This window comes from Colossoma macropomum, unplaced genomic scaffold (assembly GCF_904425465.1).
Source record: "Colossoma macropomum unplaced genomic scaffold, Colossoma_macropomum, whole genome shotgun sequence".
Taxonomy (NCBI): Eukaryota; Metazoa; Chordata; class Actinopteri; order Characiformes; family Serrasalmidae; genus Colossoma; species Colossoma macropomum.
The window spans coordinates 23,035,337-23,053,235 of NW_023494794.1; the positions used below are offsets into that span (position 1 = coordinate 23,035,337).

Consider the following 17,899-nt stretch of genomic DNA (forward strand, 5'->3'; position numbering starts at 1 on the left):
AGAACATTTTTGGTGCTGTATAGAAAATTTTCACAATGCACAGAACCATTTAAGCATTATAAAGGACTCATTGTTCTAAATAGAACAACTCCCTTAACTAAAGAACCCTTAAAGAACCATCTTTAAGAGTGTAGCCTTCAAAAGGAGTGAGAACATTGCAGTGCAAATAGAGTAAAAAAACATTGTTTGGTTAAGTGGTTCTTTAGATTTACAGAGAATGTGTCCTATCTGGTTCTAAACAGAACCTTTCTGAAAATGGTTCTATACAGCTCCAAAAGGGTTCTGCTACTGTTTTGATGTCAAGCTATAACAAAGAACATTTTTGGTGCTGTATAGAAAATTTTCACAATGCAAAGAACCATTTAAGCATTATATAGGACTCATTGTTCTAAATAGAACAACTCATTTAACTAAAGAACCCTTAAAGAACCATCTTTAAGAGTGTAGCCTTCAAAAGGAGTGAGAACATTGCAGTGCAAATAGAGTAAAAAAAACATTGTTTGGTTAAGTGGTTCTTTAGATTTATAGAGAATGTGTTCTATCTGGTTCTAAAGAGAACCTTTCTGAAAATGGTTCTATACAGCTCCAAAAGTGTTCTGCTACTGTTTTCATGTCAAGCTGTAACAACAGAAGAATCTTTCTGGTGCTGTATAGGACCATTTCACAATGCAAAGAACCATTTAAGCATTATATAGAACTCATTGTTCTAAACAGAACAACTCCTTTTACTAAAGAACCCTTAAAGAACCATCTTTAGGAGTGCAGCCTTTAAAAGGAGTGAGAACATCGCAGTGCAGAGTAAAAGCTGTTAAAGCCACAGTGGAGTCTGGATGTGACTGTTCTGTGATTCAGGTTAGACTGACCAGTGATCTGACCTGTTCTTTCGGCTTTAGCATCACAGCTTGACCACTTAGACGGCAACAAGCGCTTCCTATTCCAACCTTCCGTTCCACCTTAAGTGGTCCGGCAGTTATACCGTTGCTGCTGCACTATTTAAGGTGGACCGGAAACTTCGAATAAGAAGTTGACTTCAGCGCTTTGGGAAGCGCAGAGAGGTCAGTCTTTTAGATGAAATGACCGCGCTGTGGCTCTCAGTGAGCTGTTTGTGGTCAGATCTCTAACTGGAGGATCTTTTCTGGACACTCGAGTCCGCAGGTTCGTGTCGGAGCGCCGAGACGTGGCGAGAACTGAAGCACAACCGGCTCAAAAACAGCGACTAAAACCGCACTTTTCACCACCAAATCGACCGGATTGCTGCTTCCTTGACGCCAAACGCACAAATAACGCATGAGCGACTCACCTTTGAGCGGGTAAAACAGGCAGAAAGCGGAAAATGCCCCCTGTTTGGATTCTGTTGCCTCCGGCGCAAAAAACTGGCAGAAATGTTGGGTATGCTGACGTCACTGCGGGAGCTTGTGGAGCTTTTCTTTATGGACTGTGGGCCTCGTTTATCTACGGAAGTCTGGAGAGGCCAGAGGTAGTTATACTTTTCTGGATTGTTATCTTGAGATAACATGACTTAATGATCTTGTAATCTCAGCATAAAGGGTGTTATCTTGTGATCTCAAGATAAAAGTTATCGTGAAATTACGACTTAATTGTCTTGTGATATCAAGATAAAAGTTATCTTGAGACCATGACTTAATTATCTTGCAATCTCAAGATAAAAGTTGTTATCTAAAGATCTCAAGATAACAATCCAGAAAATTATAACTACCTCTGGCCTCTCTGTACTGAGGAGCCCTGCTGGTGACATCCCATATAAATAAAAATAATGCGTGGCCACGGCTTATTAATGCGTGGGAACGAGATCCCGACTTAGTAAGGCGGGAGAATGAGATAAGTAAGTTGTGGCCACGACTTAGTAACGCATGGGAACAAGATCACGCCTTACTAAGTCATGGCCACACGTTAGGATCTCGTTCCCACGCCTTACTAAGTCGTGGCCATGGCTTAATTATCTTGTTCCCCTGCCTTACTAAGTTGTGGGCACGCACTATTTTTATTTATACAGGATGTCACCTAAAAAAGTTGTTATCTAGAGATCTCAAGATAAAAATCCAGAGAATTATAACTACCTCTGGCTTCAGACTACAGAGCCCTGCTGCTGACATCCTATATAAATAAAACTAATGCATGGCCAAGCCGTATTAATGTGTGGGAATGAGATCTTAATGCAGGGCCACAACTTAGTACGGTGGGGAATGAGATAAGTCATGGCCATGACTTAGTAACGTGTGGGAACAAGATCATGCCTTACTAAGTCGTGGCCACGCATTAGGATCTCGTTGCCATGACTTAATTATCTAAATTAAAAAAAAATTTTTTTTTTTAAAAATTAAAAAAAAAAAGTTGATATCTAGAGATCTCAAGAAAACAATCCAAAAAATTATAACTACCTCTGGCCTCTTCAGACTATGAAGCCCTATAATACGTATTAATGCATGGCCAAGACTTAATTATCTCATTCCCACACCTTACTAAGTCATGGCGACGACTTAGTAAGGCGTGGGAATGAGATCATGCCTTATTAAGCTATGGTCAAGCCTTAATTATTTCATTCCCATGCCTTACCTAGTTGTGGCCACGCATTAAGATCTTGCTCCCACACCTTATTAGGTCATGGAGTCACACAGCAAACCACTCTGAATGACTCTGCATTATTTCAAGCCATGCATTCTTCTATGTGCTGTATTTGCTGTGCACAGATTAAAAACTCTTAAGGGGGGTTTTTGCTTTTACCCCTTAAAAAGATTTTATGTAAAGACAATGGTTCCATATAGAACCATGAACACTCAAAGAACCCTTTGCATGTTTAAATGTTTCTTTAGATGGATGGAGTATAGGACGTTGTATGGTTCTGTATAGCTCCAAAAAGGGCTCCGATATTGTTACAAGCTTGACATCGTAACAATAGCAGAACCCCTTTTGATGCTATATAGAACCATATGAAGCATGCTCTCCATCAATCTGAGGAACCATTTGAAGCACTGAAAAGAATGGTTTAAGAATGCAAATGGTTCTTTGAGTGTTCATGGTTCTATTTAGAACAATTTGTCTTTAAAGAACCTTTAAAGAACCATCTTTTAAAAGAGTGTACAGTTCTCACATCCACACAGAGTGTATACAGTAACACTGTACGCACAAACAGGGGAAAAACTAGGGTTTAAAAACAGATAAACAGGCATCTGGAGGCCCGTATCATGGAAAACACTGGGCTTCTTCTCCAGTATCTTCCTGAGTTTGTTCTTAAACGTGTTCTTAAGGAAGGTCCTAAGAAAAAGTCTACGTCAGATTCATGACGTGTTCTTAAAGCGCAGAACTGTTCTCACCTTTGTGCTCTTGAGGACAAATCCCAAATAAGAAAACACTGGTCAATGTCGGAATCGTTGTAAAAACTGCGTAAGTGGGTTTTACGAAGAAATTTGTTCTTAATAACAGTCGGTGAATGATGCCCAAACATTTTAAGGAGCTTCAAAAAACACTGTTCACTCACTGGTCTGCATATAAAATATGATCTGCAAGAACAGCCAGTTTTGAAAAACACAAAAACCAACACATTTACATACACCCACCTATTAGGCCTATAGCCGTTTAGCCCCGCCCACTCACATTGAACCAACTCAACCAGGACTGCGTTTTGAATGAGTGCAATACAGGTCAGCCAATCAGAACAGAGCTCATTTACATATGTAATAAACTCCAGTACCATACTTCTTTTTTGGACCCCCCCCCCGCCCCAGTTTTATCATATCCAATATCCTATATCCAATACTGGAACTTGTAATTAAGTTGGCTCAGTTTTAGACCTAAAAAACATTTAAAACAACTTAATACCTAAATAAATAATCTAAATGTTCATTTAAAGGGGCCAAATCATGACAAACCTCACTTTTTGATGTAGTATTTGAACACTGAAGTTTCTAAACGCACTGTTCACTTCCAGCCCACAGTTCATAAATATAAAAGAGCAAAAACCTCTTTTTAAATCTTAGCCTACCGCAGTTTAGCCCCGCCCATTCACACTGAAGTTATAAGGAGTGTTTCAGCCCAGACTGGGTTATAAATGAGGCTCAACAAGACAACTAATGAGAACAGAGCTCATTTACATATGTCTTAAAGGTACAGTGAGAAAACAGCCTACTTACTTATAAGGCAGGGGTGTCAAACCCAACCACTAAAAGGGCCATGTTAAAAAATCTCAGCAGATCTGAGGGCCAGCGGTGTTATTTTATTTTTACTTCACTGCCATGAGCCTTCCGCCCAATGACAGCTGGCATAGCCTCCAGCACCGCCCCCCCCCAACCCAGAAGGATAAGCGGTACAGAGAATGTGTGTGTGTGCCATGACCCAAAAGGGCCACTGTTTATTCAAAATATGCCAAAACTGCAACAGCAAAACAGTCATTGAAAACATTCAAAATAATTTTGAATAATTTTTTTAGTAGTTTTTTTTACAACTGCCTATTTGCTTGAACTAGACACCAGGCATCTTTTCTTTTTGAGTAACCGCTGGCCCCTAGGTTGTTGTTGGGGAAGAGGGTCAGAACGCACACTGTGTTGCAGTGCATGTTGGGGACTGTAGTGCATTTCAGGATGAAACGGGCAAATAATAATAGAGAATTTAAATATTTTGTGGGCCAAAAAGTACAGTGTCACAGGCCTGCTTGGCCTGCAGGCCTTGTGTTTGACACATGGCTTCTAAGGAACAAGGAGAGGTTGGGAAACGAAACCACAAATGTCAGTCACACTTTATTTGGATGGTCCCCTATAGATGATCAACAGATACTTATATTATTAACAAACTCTCTGGTGAAGCCCAGCTGATTATCAACAACATTAAGGTTATGGTCAGGTCTAGAAGTAGGTGTAGGTTTTGCCTTCAGGTTGGGTTTCGATTTATTAGAATCTTTCACACACAACTTCAAGTTCAGCTGCATTTAATAGATGTCTAGCTGAATGTTAGTTAAAGATTGAGCATCTACAGTGGACCATCCAGCTGAAGTGTTACCAATGTGATAAGGAGACTTCGCGATTTGGCCCTTTAAAAAGTAATAAGTAACCGGAACGGGAGGTGCGTTTTGTTGTTTGTCTCTTAATGAACTGGAAATGAAGACGTCCTCTGGAAAAAGCATTCTGCTTTATTTATTTTTTCTCTCAATGAGATCATTTAACAAGAAAAAAAAAGAGCAAATAAAGATCACATCTCTGAAAGGATAAACAACAGTAAGGGATAAATAGGCCGAAGGGTCAGCGGTCGAGGGCGCGCCGACCCGGACACAAAATTAAATACGTAAAAGAAAAACTTCAACAGTAAAATATCCATCGTTGTTGCCCCCCCCAACCCCAACTCTTTAAATACAAGTCTACAAAGAAAAGCGAAAGGGCAATAATGTGTGCCTGTACAGTTATTACTGTGAAGAACAATACTATCATCTGAAGTTCAAGTGTCCAAAGCAGTGCTGAATGTACACCTACCAAATTAACGTCCAAAAGAAAAGAAAAAACCAACCCAAAATCAGTCCAGGGGACAGCGGTCCACTTAGGGAATGTCCTTTAAGCGGTTTCTTCAACAAAAGCACATCAGCGAACAGCATCCTGGACCATCTTTTCACTCCCCCCCCCCGAAGGCAAGCACACTCACGGATGGCTATAGTTTTGTACAGCTGTGGCGTATGGAGCAAAGAAAGTTCGCGTTTCGTTCACCGGCGACGGTAACAGGTCAGGTCTTTTCTTTTGTCCGGACAGGACTGCGGGATGAGATGATGTCCTTCTCACATTTCCAACTGTAACATGAAATGAGAGTCTCCTCTGTAGAGTTTCTCCAGCTTAAAAAAAAAAATAAATAAAAAAAATAAAGAAAAGGGGGGCAAAAAAGGTAACCTGGTTGCCTTAAATCATTTAATTAAATTAGAACTAATTATTTGAACTTCTAATAAGTGTGTTAAGGAGTTCAAATACATTCTGGAAGTAAATAAACAAAGTTTGCTGAAATATAAAATTTTACCCACTCTTGGCTCAAAATGTAGTCGATCAGCCAAGACTAACACAAAACAGACGTATGCAGTAAGTTTGAACACCCCTGGTCAAATTACACTTTGCTGGCTTAAGGTTAATAAGTACAAAAAAATTAACCGGCTCTCTACATGTTTCTGCACATTTTAATGCACAATTACTGTTTATTGGCTAAATTTAACATATTGAAACAAAAATCATAAAATGCAGCTTACGGTAAGTAATTTATGGCATGTTTTATTCTTTCCGATATATTTTAAGAAATGTTAAAAATAACCAGTAATTGTGCATTAAAACGTGCAGAAGTGTGTTTTCTGGAAAGGAGGTGTTCACTTACTCTCACTTAAATCAACAAAGACACTAAATTTGATAGGGGGTGCTTCAACTTTGACGCAACAGTAAGAGTCTGCAGTCGATTCATTTAAGACAGCCAGGCTAACGATGCTGATTTTTGATTAAAAGTTACATTTAAACCCCTTAAATTAGAAGAGCTGTATGTCTGTTCTCTGCACCGTCTCTCTACACACTGCAGACGGGTGAAAAAAGTTTTGCCCAAAACAGAATTCAGCACCAACCAAAACATGAAAAACTGAACCGAGGAGGAAGGAGAGGGGAAGGGGGAGGAAAAGAACCACAGAGGAGATCCCACATCCAGAGAAGGAGAGAAGTGCTTTAAAGGAAAGATGAAAGGAAGGGAAAAGGAGGTGATCCAGAGAAATGCTTTAAAAGGAAGGATTTGGAGGGAAGAAGTAGGGAAAAAAAAAATAATAATCCACACATCCACAGGGGAGCTTTTACTGGAGACGTACACCACCGCTCAAAAGTTTGGAATCACACGTAAAATGACAAATGATTATTTTTCAGGCCTCAATTTTCAGAAGCTGTGAAAATTAAGAAATTTGGGTGGATGATCCCACAGTAACTGAGAAAGCTCTACAGCACTGACAGTAACTTAAAAGGAACAAAAAACGCCCCATATAGTGACTGAATCTCGTCGATAAAACAGCTTTTCACAACTGACGATAAACAGTTTATTATTTAATACATTTTTTTTTTACCATGTCCGATTCTTATTGTCTTTACACTGTGAATAAACTACTGGATTGCATTTTAGTGTCTGGATCACAACAGTCAAATCCACCATATATAAACTAGAGTTTAATAAAACTTATTAATGCAAGTGACTCCATCTTTTAAACAGCAGTGTCAGCCCTGGTGGAGGTCCTGTCCAAAAAAAAAGAAAAAAGAAAAAAAAAAATACAGCTGCATTTGACTCAATACAAACAAACAAAGCGACAGAGAGGAGCTATATCTCTATATGGTAACGTGTCTGATTAGCGTTAGCATTAGCTATAGGGATAGCACAAAAAAGCCACTTAAAATAAAGTGATCACACGCTCCAACAAGTTAGCGGCCACCCACAGCTCGGTTCACCAGGAGTACACGACCCACAGCGTTTCACAGACACATACAGCCTTCAGACTATCACCGTTACTCGCCCTCGACTGGCTCTGAAAACAAGCCTTTAACAAATCAGAGGTTTTCATGGTCTTTCTACGAGTTAAAGGGCCCATATCCTACACCGCCCCCCCCTTTCAGATCACATTTGTGCTAAAATGGTCATGACCTCTTTACCCCTTAGAATCAAACAGGCTGTTTTTGTTGTGCCTTTCAGACTGATATATGCAAATGAGCCCTGCTCTGATTGGCTGCTTCATTCAGGAAGCATCCAAGGCTGAAACATTTCTTATGAGTTCAGTGTGAGTGGGCAGGGCTGAGTTCAGTGTGAGTGGGCATGGCTAAGCTGCTCTAGGCTGAATAGGCAAATGTGTGTAAATGCATTGGTTTTTGTGATCACAAAAAGTCATCACAAGTCAAAATGCAGCTTCGTGTCCACTGGGGATAAACAATGCTTTCTGAAAACAAACAATGTTCACATATTACATAATGTATTAAGTCTTGGGAGGTAAAAACGAAAAAAAAACAATGAAGAAAATTTGGTTTTCCATGATATGGGCCCTTTAAGTTCCTCATTCAAGTAATACTGCGCAAACCATTTGGCGAAAAACCAGGAAAATGTCTTCAAATTGGGGTTTAAAGTTTTTGTTTTATTGAGTAAAAGGTGCCCTTTAATAATAGAGCAAATAGGCGTCGATTATGATTTATATATTTATTAAAAAAAAGAAAAAAAAAGTTAAAAATTCCATGGTACCCAGTAAAAATGACAAAATGGTGCCACACTGCAGTTTTTTTTTCTTGCTTTTTTTTGTTTAAAGAGGCTTACAGTTTAAGCTTCCGACATGTTCGTTGATTCTCAGTCATGTCAATCAAAACTACAGTCCAACCAGGTGGGCACAGTTTGGCAATGGGTGGGGAAATGCATAAGCTGAAGGTGATGATGCATCCTTTTTTTTCAGATGTTCTCTTTTCAAACTTTGATGGAGAGAAAACATGAAATCTGACATTGTTTTTACCCATTATTCTTCTCTTGAAATGGAAAATAAATGTTAATAAATAAAGATGTTCTTGAAGAGAGTGTCTGCTTAGAAAAGTCCCAAGCTATCGTGTCTATGTATATATAATATAGTATACATTTATATATATAGATATATTTATATATCTCTATATGCTGTGTTTAAACAGTAAGTGTCCGATTTTGGTGCTCCTGTGGTTTCAGTTTGTTGTCCTGGTAGAGTGGTGAGATGAATGTATGTGAAGGGGAAGAAAAAAAAAAGAAAGAAATAAAACAAAAAATAAGCCAAACAAAAACAGGATAATGGAGAGAGGTCCTTAAAAGTTGCCTGGAGACGGGCGAAGTTTGAGCAGAGCGGTTTCAACGACAGCAGGATGGAGTCAGACGTGAGGTCCAGCATTAGGCCTTGCTCTCCTCCACTTTAACGGACTGAGGCTTGATGGCTCCGGTTCGGGCCGGTTTGACCTGACCTGGGGGCAGCGGCTCTTGCAGCTTGTTGGAAATCACAGCCGACGGAGCCTTCAGGTCACCTACACCTGCCCGAGCCTCACGGAGAGCCTTTGCCTACATGAAGACAGACAAAAACAAAAAGTGATGTTATAATAATTTTAGGATGTGAACATGCTTAAAATATATTTTATATTTATATATATATATATATATATATATATATATATATATATATATATATATATATATATATATATATATACACACACACACACACACACACACACACACACATACATACATACACACACACACATATACACACACAATTTTTAAAAGATTGTTAAAAATTGCTTTTTGACCTTTAAAAGAACAGCAATGCTCATTTAAATGATGTTGAAATGTATGAACAAAAATAGAACATTTGATTTTTTTTTTTTAATCTTACAATATTCTCCTTTAAAAGAACAAGAAGGCTAAGATTAATTAATCTCCATGATGGAAAAGGAAGAGAAAAAATGTATTTAACATTTAAGGAAGTGTTCACAGATGCTTAATATCATGGTTTTAAAGCATTTGCATTTGTACGAATGCATTTTCTGACCTTCAAAAGAACAATATGTTAATTATAATGATCCTGAAACAAATGACATTTATTTTAAATGTAGGTTGCAGTGAAATAGCCAATGTTTCTTTTTCCAAGTTAAAAAACTTAATTTTGTCCTTCAAAAAATTAAGAGCACTAATCTTAATAATACCAAACTTAAAAAATAAGACATGAAAATTCAGCCAAATGTACAGAGATGCTTCTAACAAAACAGCTGCAGTTCAGGCTGCACAATATATCCTTTGTTAAACATTATTCTTATATTAGTTCTTGCAGCACAGACATCGACGAAGGCTGCAATATGCAAAGAAACCCTCTAACCAGTCACAGTGTGCTGTGAGCATCCTGACCAATCACAGCTCCAGATGAGTTTCTGTTAGTCTTGATTAATTATTTTGGTCAAAATCATGTCAACCAATCTCGTCACATCAACCACCTGTTTTGAGAGCATATTGCAACCCTGGTATGTACACAACAATCAACATACAACTACAATTTGGTATTTCAGACATATCCTGCAGCCGTCGTGTTGTGTTTTAACAAGACTCCCTCAAAAGAATAAAGCTTACATTTATTTCAAGCTTAGAATGTTTTTACTCCAGCAACAAAAAGTAAAAGCAAAAGGTAAAAGAAGAACAGAAAGAGAAGTGGATTAAATGAAAATTACCTATATTTACAGTGGGTGGCTCACCTTCGTGCCCTCCTCAGCCCCTTTGGGTGCGGTCTCGGGGTTGGAAGGGGGGGTGGAGTGGGGCGGCTCGCGGCCTGGGCTGGGGTAGGGAGGGGAGCGGATGATGACGGTCTTGTTTACCTGCATTACAGGCCGCTGGATGGGGTTGGGGAAGGGGCCAGTGGTGGGGGGGCGGATGTGCATTACCATGCTGCCTTGGGGAGGGGGCACCTGGAAGGGGGAGGAGAAAATTACTGTTGCGCTGTGTTATATTTTGTTAGTTTATATACATGCAAACCTGCGTATACACATACAAACAGTACAGAACATTAACTGTTTAGTAAAAGAAAATTACATATACACACAAATAGATTATTATAGTTGACATTTTCATTAGTTATTTATTTCATTTTAAATTTTAAATTTTGGTTTTTCAGTTCAATTTTATGGGTTTAGTTTTATGGATTTAAAAATGTGATGTGTGGTATTTTAGTTTTAAATGTACATAAACTCGATTGTGCTCATGCCTTGATACTCTGACTGGTCTGAAATGCAATCAGGAGTTTGTGCCCCTCACACACGACTCGACTCTCTCTCCAACTTTCAACTTCGACTGACCCAAAAATCTGCAGACTAGAGTCAACAAGCACACAGTCGGGTAGACTGAGAATCGGGGCGAAAACCAGGGTGAAAGTCGTGTAGCGTAACCCCGGCTTAACTCTGGGGTGTCCAATCTCATCTTCTACTTGTTAAATCAGTTGGTCTTAGTCTTCAAACATTTCATCAGGTGACCTCCTGCTTTGTTGGAGTGAAAACCTGCAGCCATACCGGCCCTCTGCGGATTAGACTGGGCAACCCTTCACTGTTTAAACATATACATACCTACATATAAGAAGTGTGAGTAAAGATCCTGGGTGCATATTTTGTACCTGCTTGCACTTAAGTTACAAAGCGTTTACAGGACTTGACCAATGTATATTAATTACTGGATCACAATCACTGTACGCTTTGATTAATAAACAATACAAATGCTGTGGTGTGAATACCTGTTGAGTATAATGTCCAGGGAGGGGGCCTACAGCAGGGGGGGCGCCAGGACCAGAGGGTTTTCCACTGGGACTAGCAGAGCCAGGCCTAAACAGAGAAAACAGACAATCCATTACGCATAACAATAGCACAATACCCGCTGACAGCCATTGGATTTTCTTCTATTAAAAAAGGGAGCCACTTTTAACAAAGACTCACTTCACTTAATATGTTCCTCTGCAAGGGTGAATAATATTCACACAGCCAACAACTCCCACACATGCTTCGCTGATTAGCTAACTACTCATAGCTCTTGTAGAAACATTAGGCTACATATCAATTCTGTTATTATATGACTGAGCCAAAAGTAAGATTTGTTACAGGTTTTTAAGTATTTTCTGTTTGCACTGGGCCGACACCAAAACAAGGCATCAAATCTGTAACATCTCAAATTCTGCTCTGATAAGATTCACATGTAAACTGTTGCTGCTCACCTGTAGGAGCCGGCAGGTATTCCGGGTGAGTGGCTGGCCTTGTCGGAAAACTGGAACCCTTTCATCTCCATCTGCGAAGGCTGTGGGGGGGTTGAGCAGTAACCAATAAACCAAACATCAAAAGACAACAACTCTTTTAATCCACTCTAAACCATACAGGTGTAAATATGGGTAATTTCTAAAAGCTGAAATACGCCCAGCTCACCTCTCTGCTGGCTGGCATGACGGGTGGCTGTGAGCCTGGAGGCATCATGCGGCGCGGAGCGTTTACAGAAAGGTTCTGGCCTTGCTGGAGCTGGATGGACTGGGGCAGGATCAGGTGCTGCTGGGCTGAACCATAACGCAGCTGAGAACCAGGCAGGGGCATGGTCACCTACACACAAACACAGGTTTATACATTATTAATTGTAAATTCTTTTCTGAGGAAAAGTTTGGGCGCCTTGATCATATATAAAACACATCAGCACTTTAACACACAGAACAAACAGAAATGGTGCGCTATTAGCAGCAGAAAACCATATTTAAGTGTGTTCTCTATAGAGGTGTTAAAGGGGAACTCAATTTTTTAAAGTTTCTACATAATTAAATGGCTCAGATGTAAGCGAAGTCATTCAGGGTGGTTTCTACTGAAATGCTCGATTCTAGAGAAGCTTACCAAATCAGAATTGTACACAGTGGTAGTGATAGGAACCAGACATCTGAAGAGTTTGTCTTTAAAAGCTCCATCACTAAGTTATTAGACCAAATGGTAATGAATACGCTGCCTGACGCCTGAAGTGTTGGCCTAAAACATCTTGTTAATCCATTTATTTGAATCCATTCATGGTGGACGAGTACAAGCAGGGTATTGTGAGGCAAAATGGCCCTCAAAGAAAACATTTTTTCAGATTTTCCACTGTTTCACCATCATCAACATTCCATATAAAACTCAAGACAGGTGTAGGCTGGGGGTCCCGAGTGGCACAACCGTCTAAGCGTTGGCCCTATCATCAGAAGATTGCGAGTTCGATCCCTGGTGATGCTACAGCCATCCGTAGCCGGGAGTCCGAGAGAGCACAATTGGCCTCGCTCTCTCTGGGTTGGTAGGATGGCCTCCCTCTCCCCCCATCACTTAACACGATGCTAGTCAGCGCAGGCGTCTGTTAGCTGACGTAACAGATCTAGCGGTTGGTGCTTTCCTCCGAGCGCGTTCGGCTGTCCAATGACGTTGCGTGAGCGGCAGTTCGAAAAGAAGCGGTGGCTGGTTTCACAGGTCTCGGAGGAAGCCTGTGTTAGCCTTCGCCCTCCTAGCGTTGACAGTATCGTGTGATTGGGGGAGTCCTAACTAGCGGGTGGAATTGGACACGACTAAATTGGGGAGAAAATTGGGTAAAAATCCAAAATTAAGACAGGTGTAGGTTCACCAGTGCTTTTGGATAGTCAATAAAATGGCTATTTGTGTTGTATACATGGCGACCCATTTCCCATCACCACTGCTGTAAAGAAACCAGAATTTCTTTCTACAACAGACCATTTAATGTTGAACCCTTCTGAACAACTTTGTATTGCAATGAAGGAATTAGGCAAAAATTCAGAAAAATTGGTGGAATTCCCCTTTACCTTATTATCAATTTGAATATCCACTAAAAACAATTTGACTGGGGATGTTCAAACATTTGCATATGACTGTATGTACCTAAAACCAGTAAGAGCAGTAATTCCAAAGGCCTGAGTCATACAGTGTCAGAAACCATTAAAAAAAATCAAGTCTATCAGAGATGACTTAACAACTCAACGCGATTGCAGGAGAGTATGTAATGACTTGGCATGCTAACTGGTTGGGTACAAGTTTCCACTTGTTCGCAACATTAGCCTCGTAGCTCCAGTGCTACAACTGAAGAAGCAAACTTCAGACACTAAACAGGTCTTGGCTGATCAACTACATTTGGGATAAGTGGGGGAAACTGTCTGAATTTTATTGTGGCAATAACATCACTAACACTAGAAGGGGAAACAGGTGTACTATGGTCACCTGGATGAGCTGGGAGTCCATTAGTTGGGAGGTGCCCATGCCTGGAGCCTGGTTCATGGGGCCGTCGTAGACCAGTGGCTGGCTGCCGTTGATAGGCTGGTAGTGGGAACCTGACTGAGGCTTCACCATCTCTGAAGGCTGTATTCCCGGAAAGGCTGAGTATGGTCCTTTTAGAGGAGCTCCACCCGACAACACCATCGGACTGGGCTGGGACAGGTTGGGGTGCATGTACACTTGGGACCTGGATGTCAGGGGTAGGCAGAGAGTTACTGAACTATTCTGTCTCATATCAAATCAAGTCATTATTATTTATATAGCATATTTGTGTTGGGCAAAGTGCTGCTCCAACAAATTCAAGCAATGTCAAAGAGAAATAAAATAAAATAATTTAAATATTTAAATAAAGCAATTAAAATGTAAATTATACCTGAAAGGAGGGATGGAGTTGAACATCTCCTGCGACTGAGAAACAGGCAGACCCCCCCTGAGCCCCAGCTGGGCCTGAGCCTGCAGAGATGTGTGCAGGGAGATGGGAATCTGCTGAGCTGCTGCAGCCTGATCACATGCACGCAACAGAAAAAGAAAAACATTACAAAAAATATCTGAGAACGTGGTTATCCAGTAATAATTTTATTTTGGTGAATTTGCATAGAACCAGGGATTGGAAACAAAACCATTTGGTGCAATCTGAACAGAAACAGTTGCTCTACACCCTGTCCATTTGGTAAACAGTCAGATCAAAATAAAAATGGTTAATAAGTTTGTTATGGTTCACTGTGCAGAAATAAGGTCTTAAAATACTACCAGATCAGTGACCACGGCATTTCCATAGCAAATTTAAAATCAAGTTTTTGCTCTAAGTGGTTTTTGAAAAATATTTAGCTTTTTGCTTCCTGGTAACCATTTCTCATCACAAATTAGTGATCAATCAAATAAAGAACAGTAAGAAGGGTTTCCAGGCATGTGGCGTCACAGAGTTCAGTGACTTTCCTGCTCTAACAGACTCAATTCAAGCCATCAGTAACATGAAAACTAAATGAACAAGTTCAGATTTGTCCATCAAGAACAACAAACTTTGCAACGAAACTGTACTGTAGTCTGTGTTCAAGTCAAAGTTATTCACCACCATTAAAGACAGGAGCATTGTGGGCTAGCTAGACTCGTACCTGTTGGTAGCTCTGCTGCTGAGTCATAGTCGGCGGCACCAACCGAGGTTGACTTGGAAAGACGTGGCCGTCGAGGTACAGAGGGGTAATATGATTACCTACAGAGAGAGAAGGGTAAAATATTTCAGACTGTATATACCCAAACTGACAGTTGGCCAAAAGCGTTTGAACTTTTACACATTACAAGATTTTCTTGGTCTGGGACATCGCTTATAAGTCCAAAATGTCAAGCCCCATTTTCAAATAAAGGGATTTTCAGGTGATGCCCTACCAAGCACTACAAAGTGCATCTTCCCCCCCCATTGTCATCCAGGGAGTAGCATGCACCTCAACTGAAAAGCTCTCCTGCACCCTGTGGAGGTTTTGTTAGGTTAAAAACTGGTCAACTACTCCGCTGCCAAGACAATATCAGAGGCATCTCTAGTCACCAAAGCAGTAAAAGCTAGTTTTGGCCATTTTCAAATACCCAAGCTGTACCAAACTCGGGTCTACAATTAACACAAACTGAAAATTTTAAAATTTTGAAAATGTTTATCGCTCGTCTCAGTCTTCTGTTTTCTCTCACATCTCTTTCTCTTGTACCTTGCATCTTTTTAAGCATAACATGCTGCCTGCTTCTCCTTTAAAATGGCATTGTATGTTCCCCATAATTGGGCTGAACATGAGAAACAGAATGAAGCTTAAACTAAACTAACGCAGAGCGTCAGGCTACGCAGTCAAAACTTAACTTTTAAAACAGCTACAGCTTCAACTATGCTTCACTGGTAAAAAATACATAAACAAACAAATAAATAAATACATACATAAACAACAAAGGAAATAAATGAAATTAGTCTAACAGGAATGCTACAACAGATTCATCAACATGTGGGGAACAGCCCCAACTCATAAGTTGACAACATGGCACTTGTGCTGGTTAGAAGTAAAATGCTTACTACATAGTTAAATTTATGGTAGATATAAATATGCATATTTAAATGTTTAAAATAACATCACTGAGTGAATGAACAAGTAACTTGGGTGGTTGTGTTGTCCTAATAACAGACTGATAAATTTGTATGCTATGACAATAAGTTAACATAAAAATGCCAATAAAGGTTGAATTCCAATACATCTGAACAAAAGCCACTGACTGAGAACTTTACGATGAGCTCCAAATCATTTAGTTTAGAGCACAACTGCTAAAATTACTAATATAGAGAGAAGGTCACCTTGCATGGAGACAGAGGGGGCAACAGAAGCCACAGGCATGGGGGGCATGGAGACACCTCCAAAGGAACTGTAGCTGACCCCGCTGGAGGAGCCAGCGCTGCAGGGGGGCTGAGAGCCTGAACCTGCACCGCCGGGAGAGCCCTGCTCTGGGAGGGACTGAGAGTTTTCCCAGGCTTTACGTGCAGACTCCATCTGAGAAGACATAAAAACACATAAGCAAACAGCAGTCAAGACATCTGATGACAGTGTTTACCAACCATGGTCATTAAATAACATTCTTTCATAATATTGCAGTAATATTGCAAAAATATTTCATAATATTTTTGCCCCTTCAAAAAACAAACAAACACAAAACAAACATTTCACCTCATGAGCACTGAAAGCACTGTACTGCAGGCATACTTTTTAACAAAAACAAGAACCCCACACAATTTTCCAACCTGTATATTGCAGGCTTAAAACGATGTTTTCATTGCTGTGCTTTTAAGGCTGATGTCAATGAGCACTGCTCTCATTGGCTGCCCAGTGTTGCACCTCATTCATTAACACAAAAAACAACAACAGTCCAGACTGAAACACTCATTAACTTCAGTGAGAATGGGCAGGAGCGGGTAGGTTTTAGAGGCATCACAAAATCACTGTTTTTGCAGTTTAGTTTTCATAAAATGGTACTGTATGGACTGAGGAGTGAGTCAAATATTTAAATGAGCTCTGCTCTGATTGGCTGCTCTGTATTGTGAGCTAACTAGCTATGGGCTGAACAGGCAGATATACGTTAACATGACAATGAATTTGGCTCCAGCATAGTTTCCATACATGGACTGTATGAACTGGGGAGTGAACAGTACGTTTTGAAGCTTTAACAATGTTTAAATACCACAGCTCACTCTTACTGCTAAAGGTGAAGTTTTTCATGATATGGGCCCTTTAATGAAATCTGATGCAGTTATAGAATATCTATAAATATTACGGTTCTATAACCTAAGCTATAGCATTTGTTATTTTTTCTGTTTTCCTCAGGTGTAAATCCAATGTGTGTAAAGGTGTAAAGGCTGTGTGAGTGTGTGTCACCTTGAGAGTGAGGTCCGTGGTGGGGAAGGATATGGGGTTGAGGTTGATGGCGGGCTGCAGGTGATCTCTGCGCAGCATCGGAATGCCCTGAGCAAGGCCGGCCTTAAGAAAGAAAGGGGGGAAAAAAAAAAACAAAACAATGTGTTACACTCAAATACAGCTCCAGTTTTAAAGCTTTATTAAAAATATAAAATAAATTATTCTTGTGGCTAATTAGGCAGGTATGAAATATGAGACTGGTATCAGTCTTACACTGTTACATCACACACACACTCAAATATTTAAAACCTACATTGCCAGCAAGAGCATCCTGTAGCTTGGTGACTGGGTTTGAGACAGCTACTGGCGCAGAGCCAGGAGGGAGGCTGAAGTCAGAGTCCTTTGCACTGACTCCAAATTCGATAGGGGGAACAGGGATGACGTTGTCCACGTGGATGTCCACTCCATTTACTGGGGTGATGGGGCCCTCCAGACGCTCCACCCCTTCAGAACCCTTTCGGTTCTTCAGCGAACGCTCATTTCCGATGGGGCCAGGTTTGTGCTCTTTGCTCTGCTCCGGCCCTGCGTCCGAATCCTGGAGGTGGAAGGTTTAAAAAGAGTATTTCAAAATACTACAAAAATGCTAACTGCTAAAAATGAAAACTGGTAGGGGTCGGTTGGCATTATGCAAAAGACTCCTGCTACATAGATTTTCACGTTTCAGAA

The 17,899-nt window shown here is 40.3% G+C and overlaps 1 protein-coding gene across 6 annotated transcripts in view; it reads right to left on the reverse strand.

Annotated features, from left to right (window-relative positions):
- Positions 1-6,644: 6,644 nt before the first annotated feature.
- prrc2b (proline-rich coiled-coil 2B) overlaps positions 6,645-17,899 on the reverse strand; it is a 40,377-nt gene continuing 29,122 nt past the window's right edge. For 3 of the 6 annotated variants that reach the window (XM_036580645.1, XM_036580647.1, XM_036580646.1), the window contains exons 21-31: positions 17,487-17,768; positions 17,195-17,296; positions 16,123-16,315; positions 14,912-15,009; positions 14,173-14,300; positions 13,746-13,986; positions 11,940-12,107; positions 11,735-11,814; positions 11,261-11,348; positions 10,236-10,445; positions 8,887-9,051 (exon numbers count right to left, since the gene is read on the reverse strand). In XM_036580645.1, coding sequence (XP_036436538.1) covers positions 8,887-9,051; positions 10,236-10,445; positions 11,261-11,348; positions 11,735-11,814; positions 11,940-12,107; positions 13,746-13,986; positions 14,173-14,300; positions 14,912-15,009; positions 16,123-16,315; positions 17,195-17,296; positions 17,487-17,768 — 1,755 coding nt within the window. Of the gene's footprint in view, positions 9,052-10,211; positions 10,446-11,260; positions 11,349-11,734; positions 11,815-11,939; positions 12,108-13,745; positions 13,987-14,172; positions 14,301-14,911; positions 15,010-16,122; positions 16,316-17,194; positions 17,297-17,486; positions 17,769-17,899 lie in introns of all 6 variants that reach the window. The other 3 variants (XM_036580648.1, XM_036580643.1, XM_036580649.1) reach the window with 3 other exon arrangements.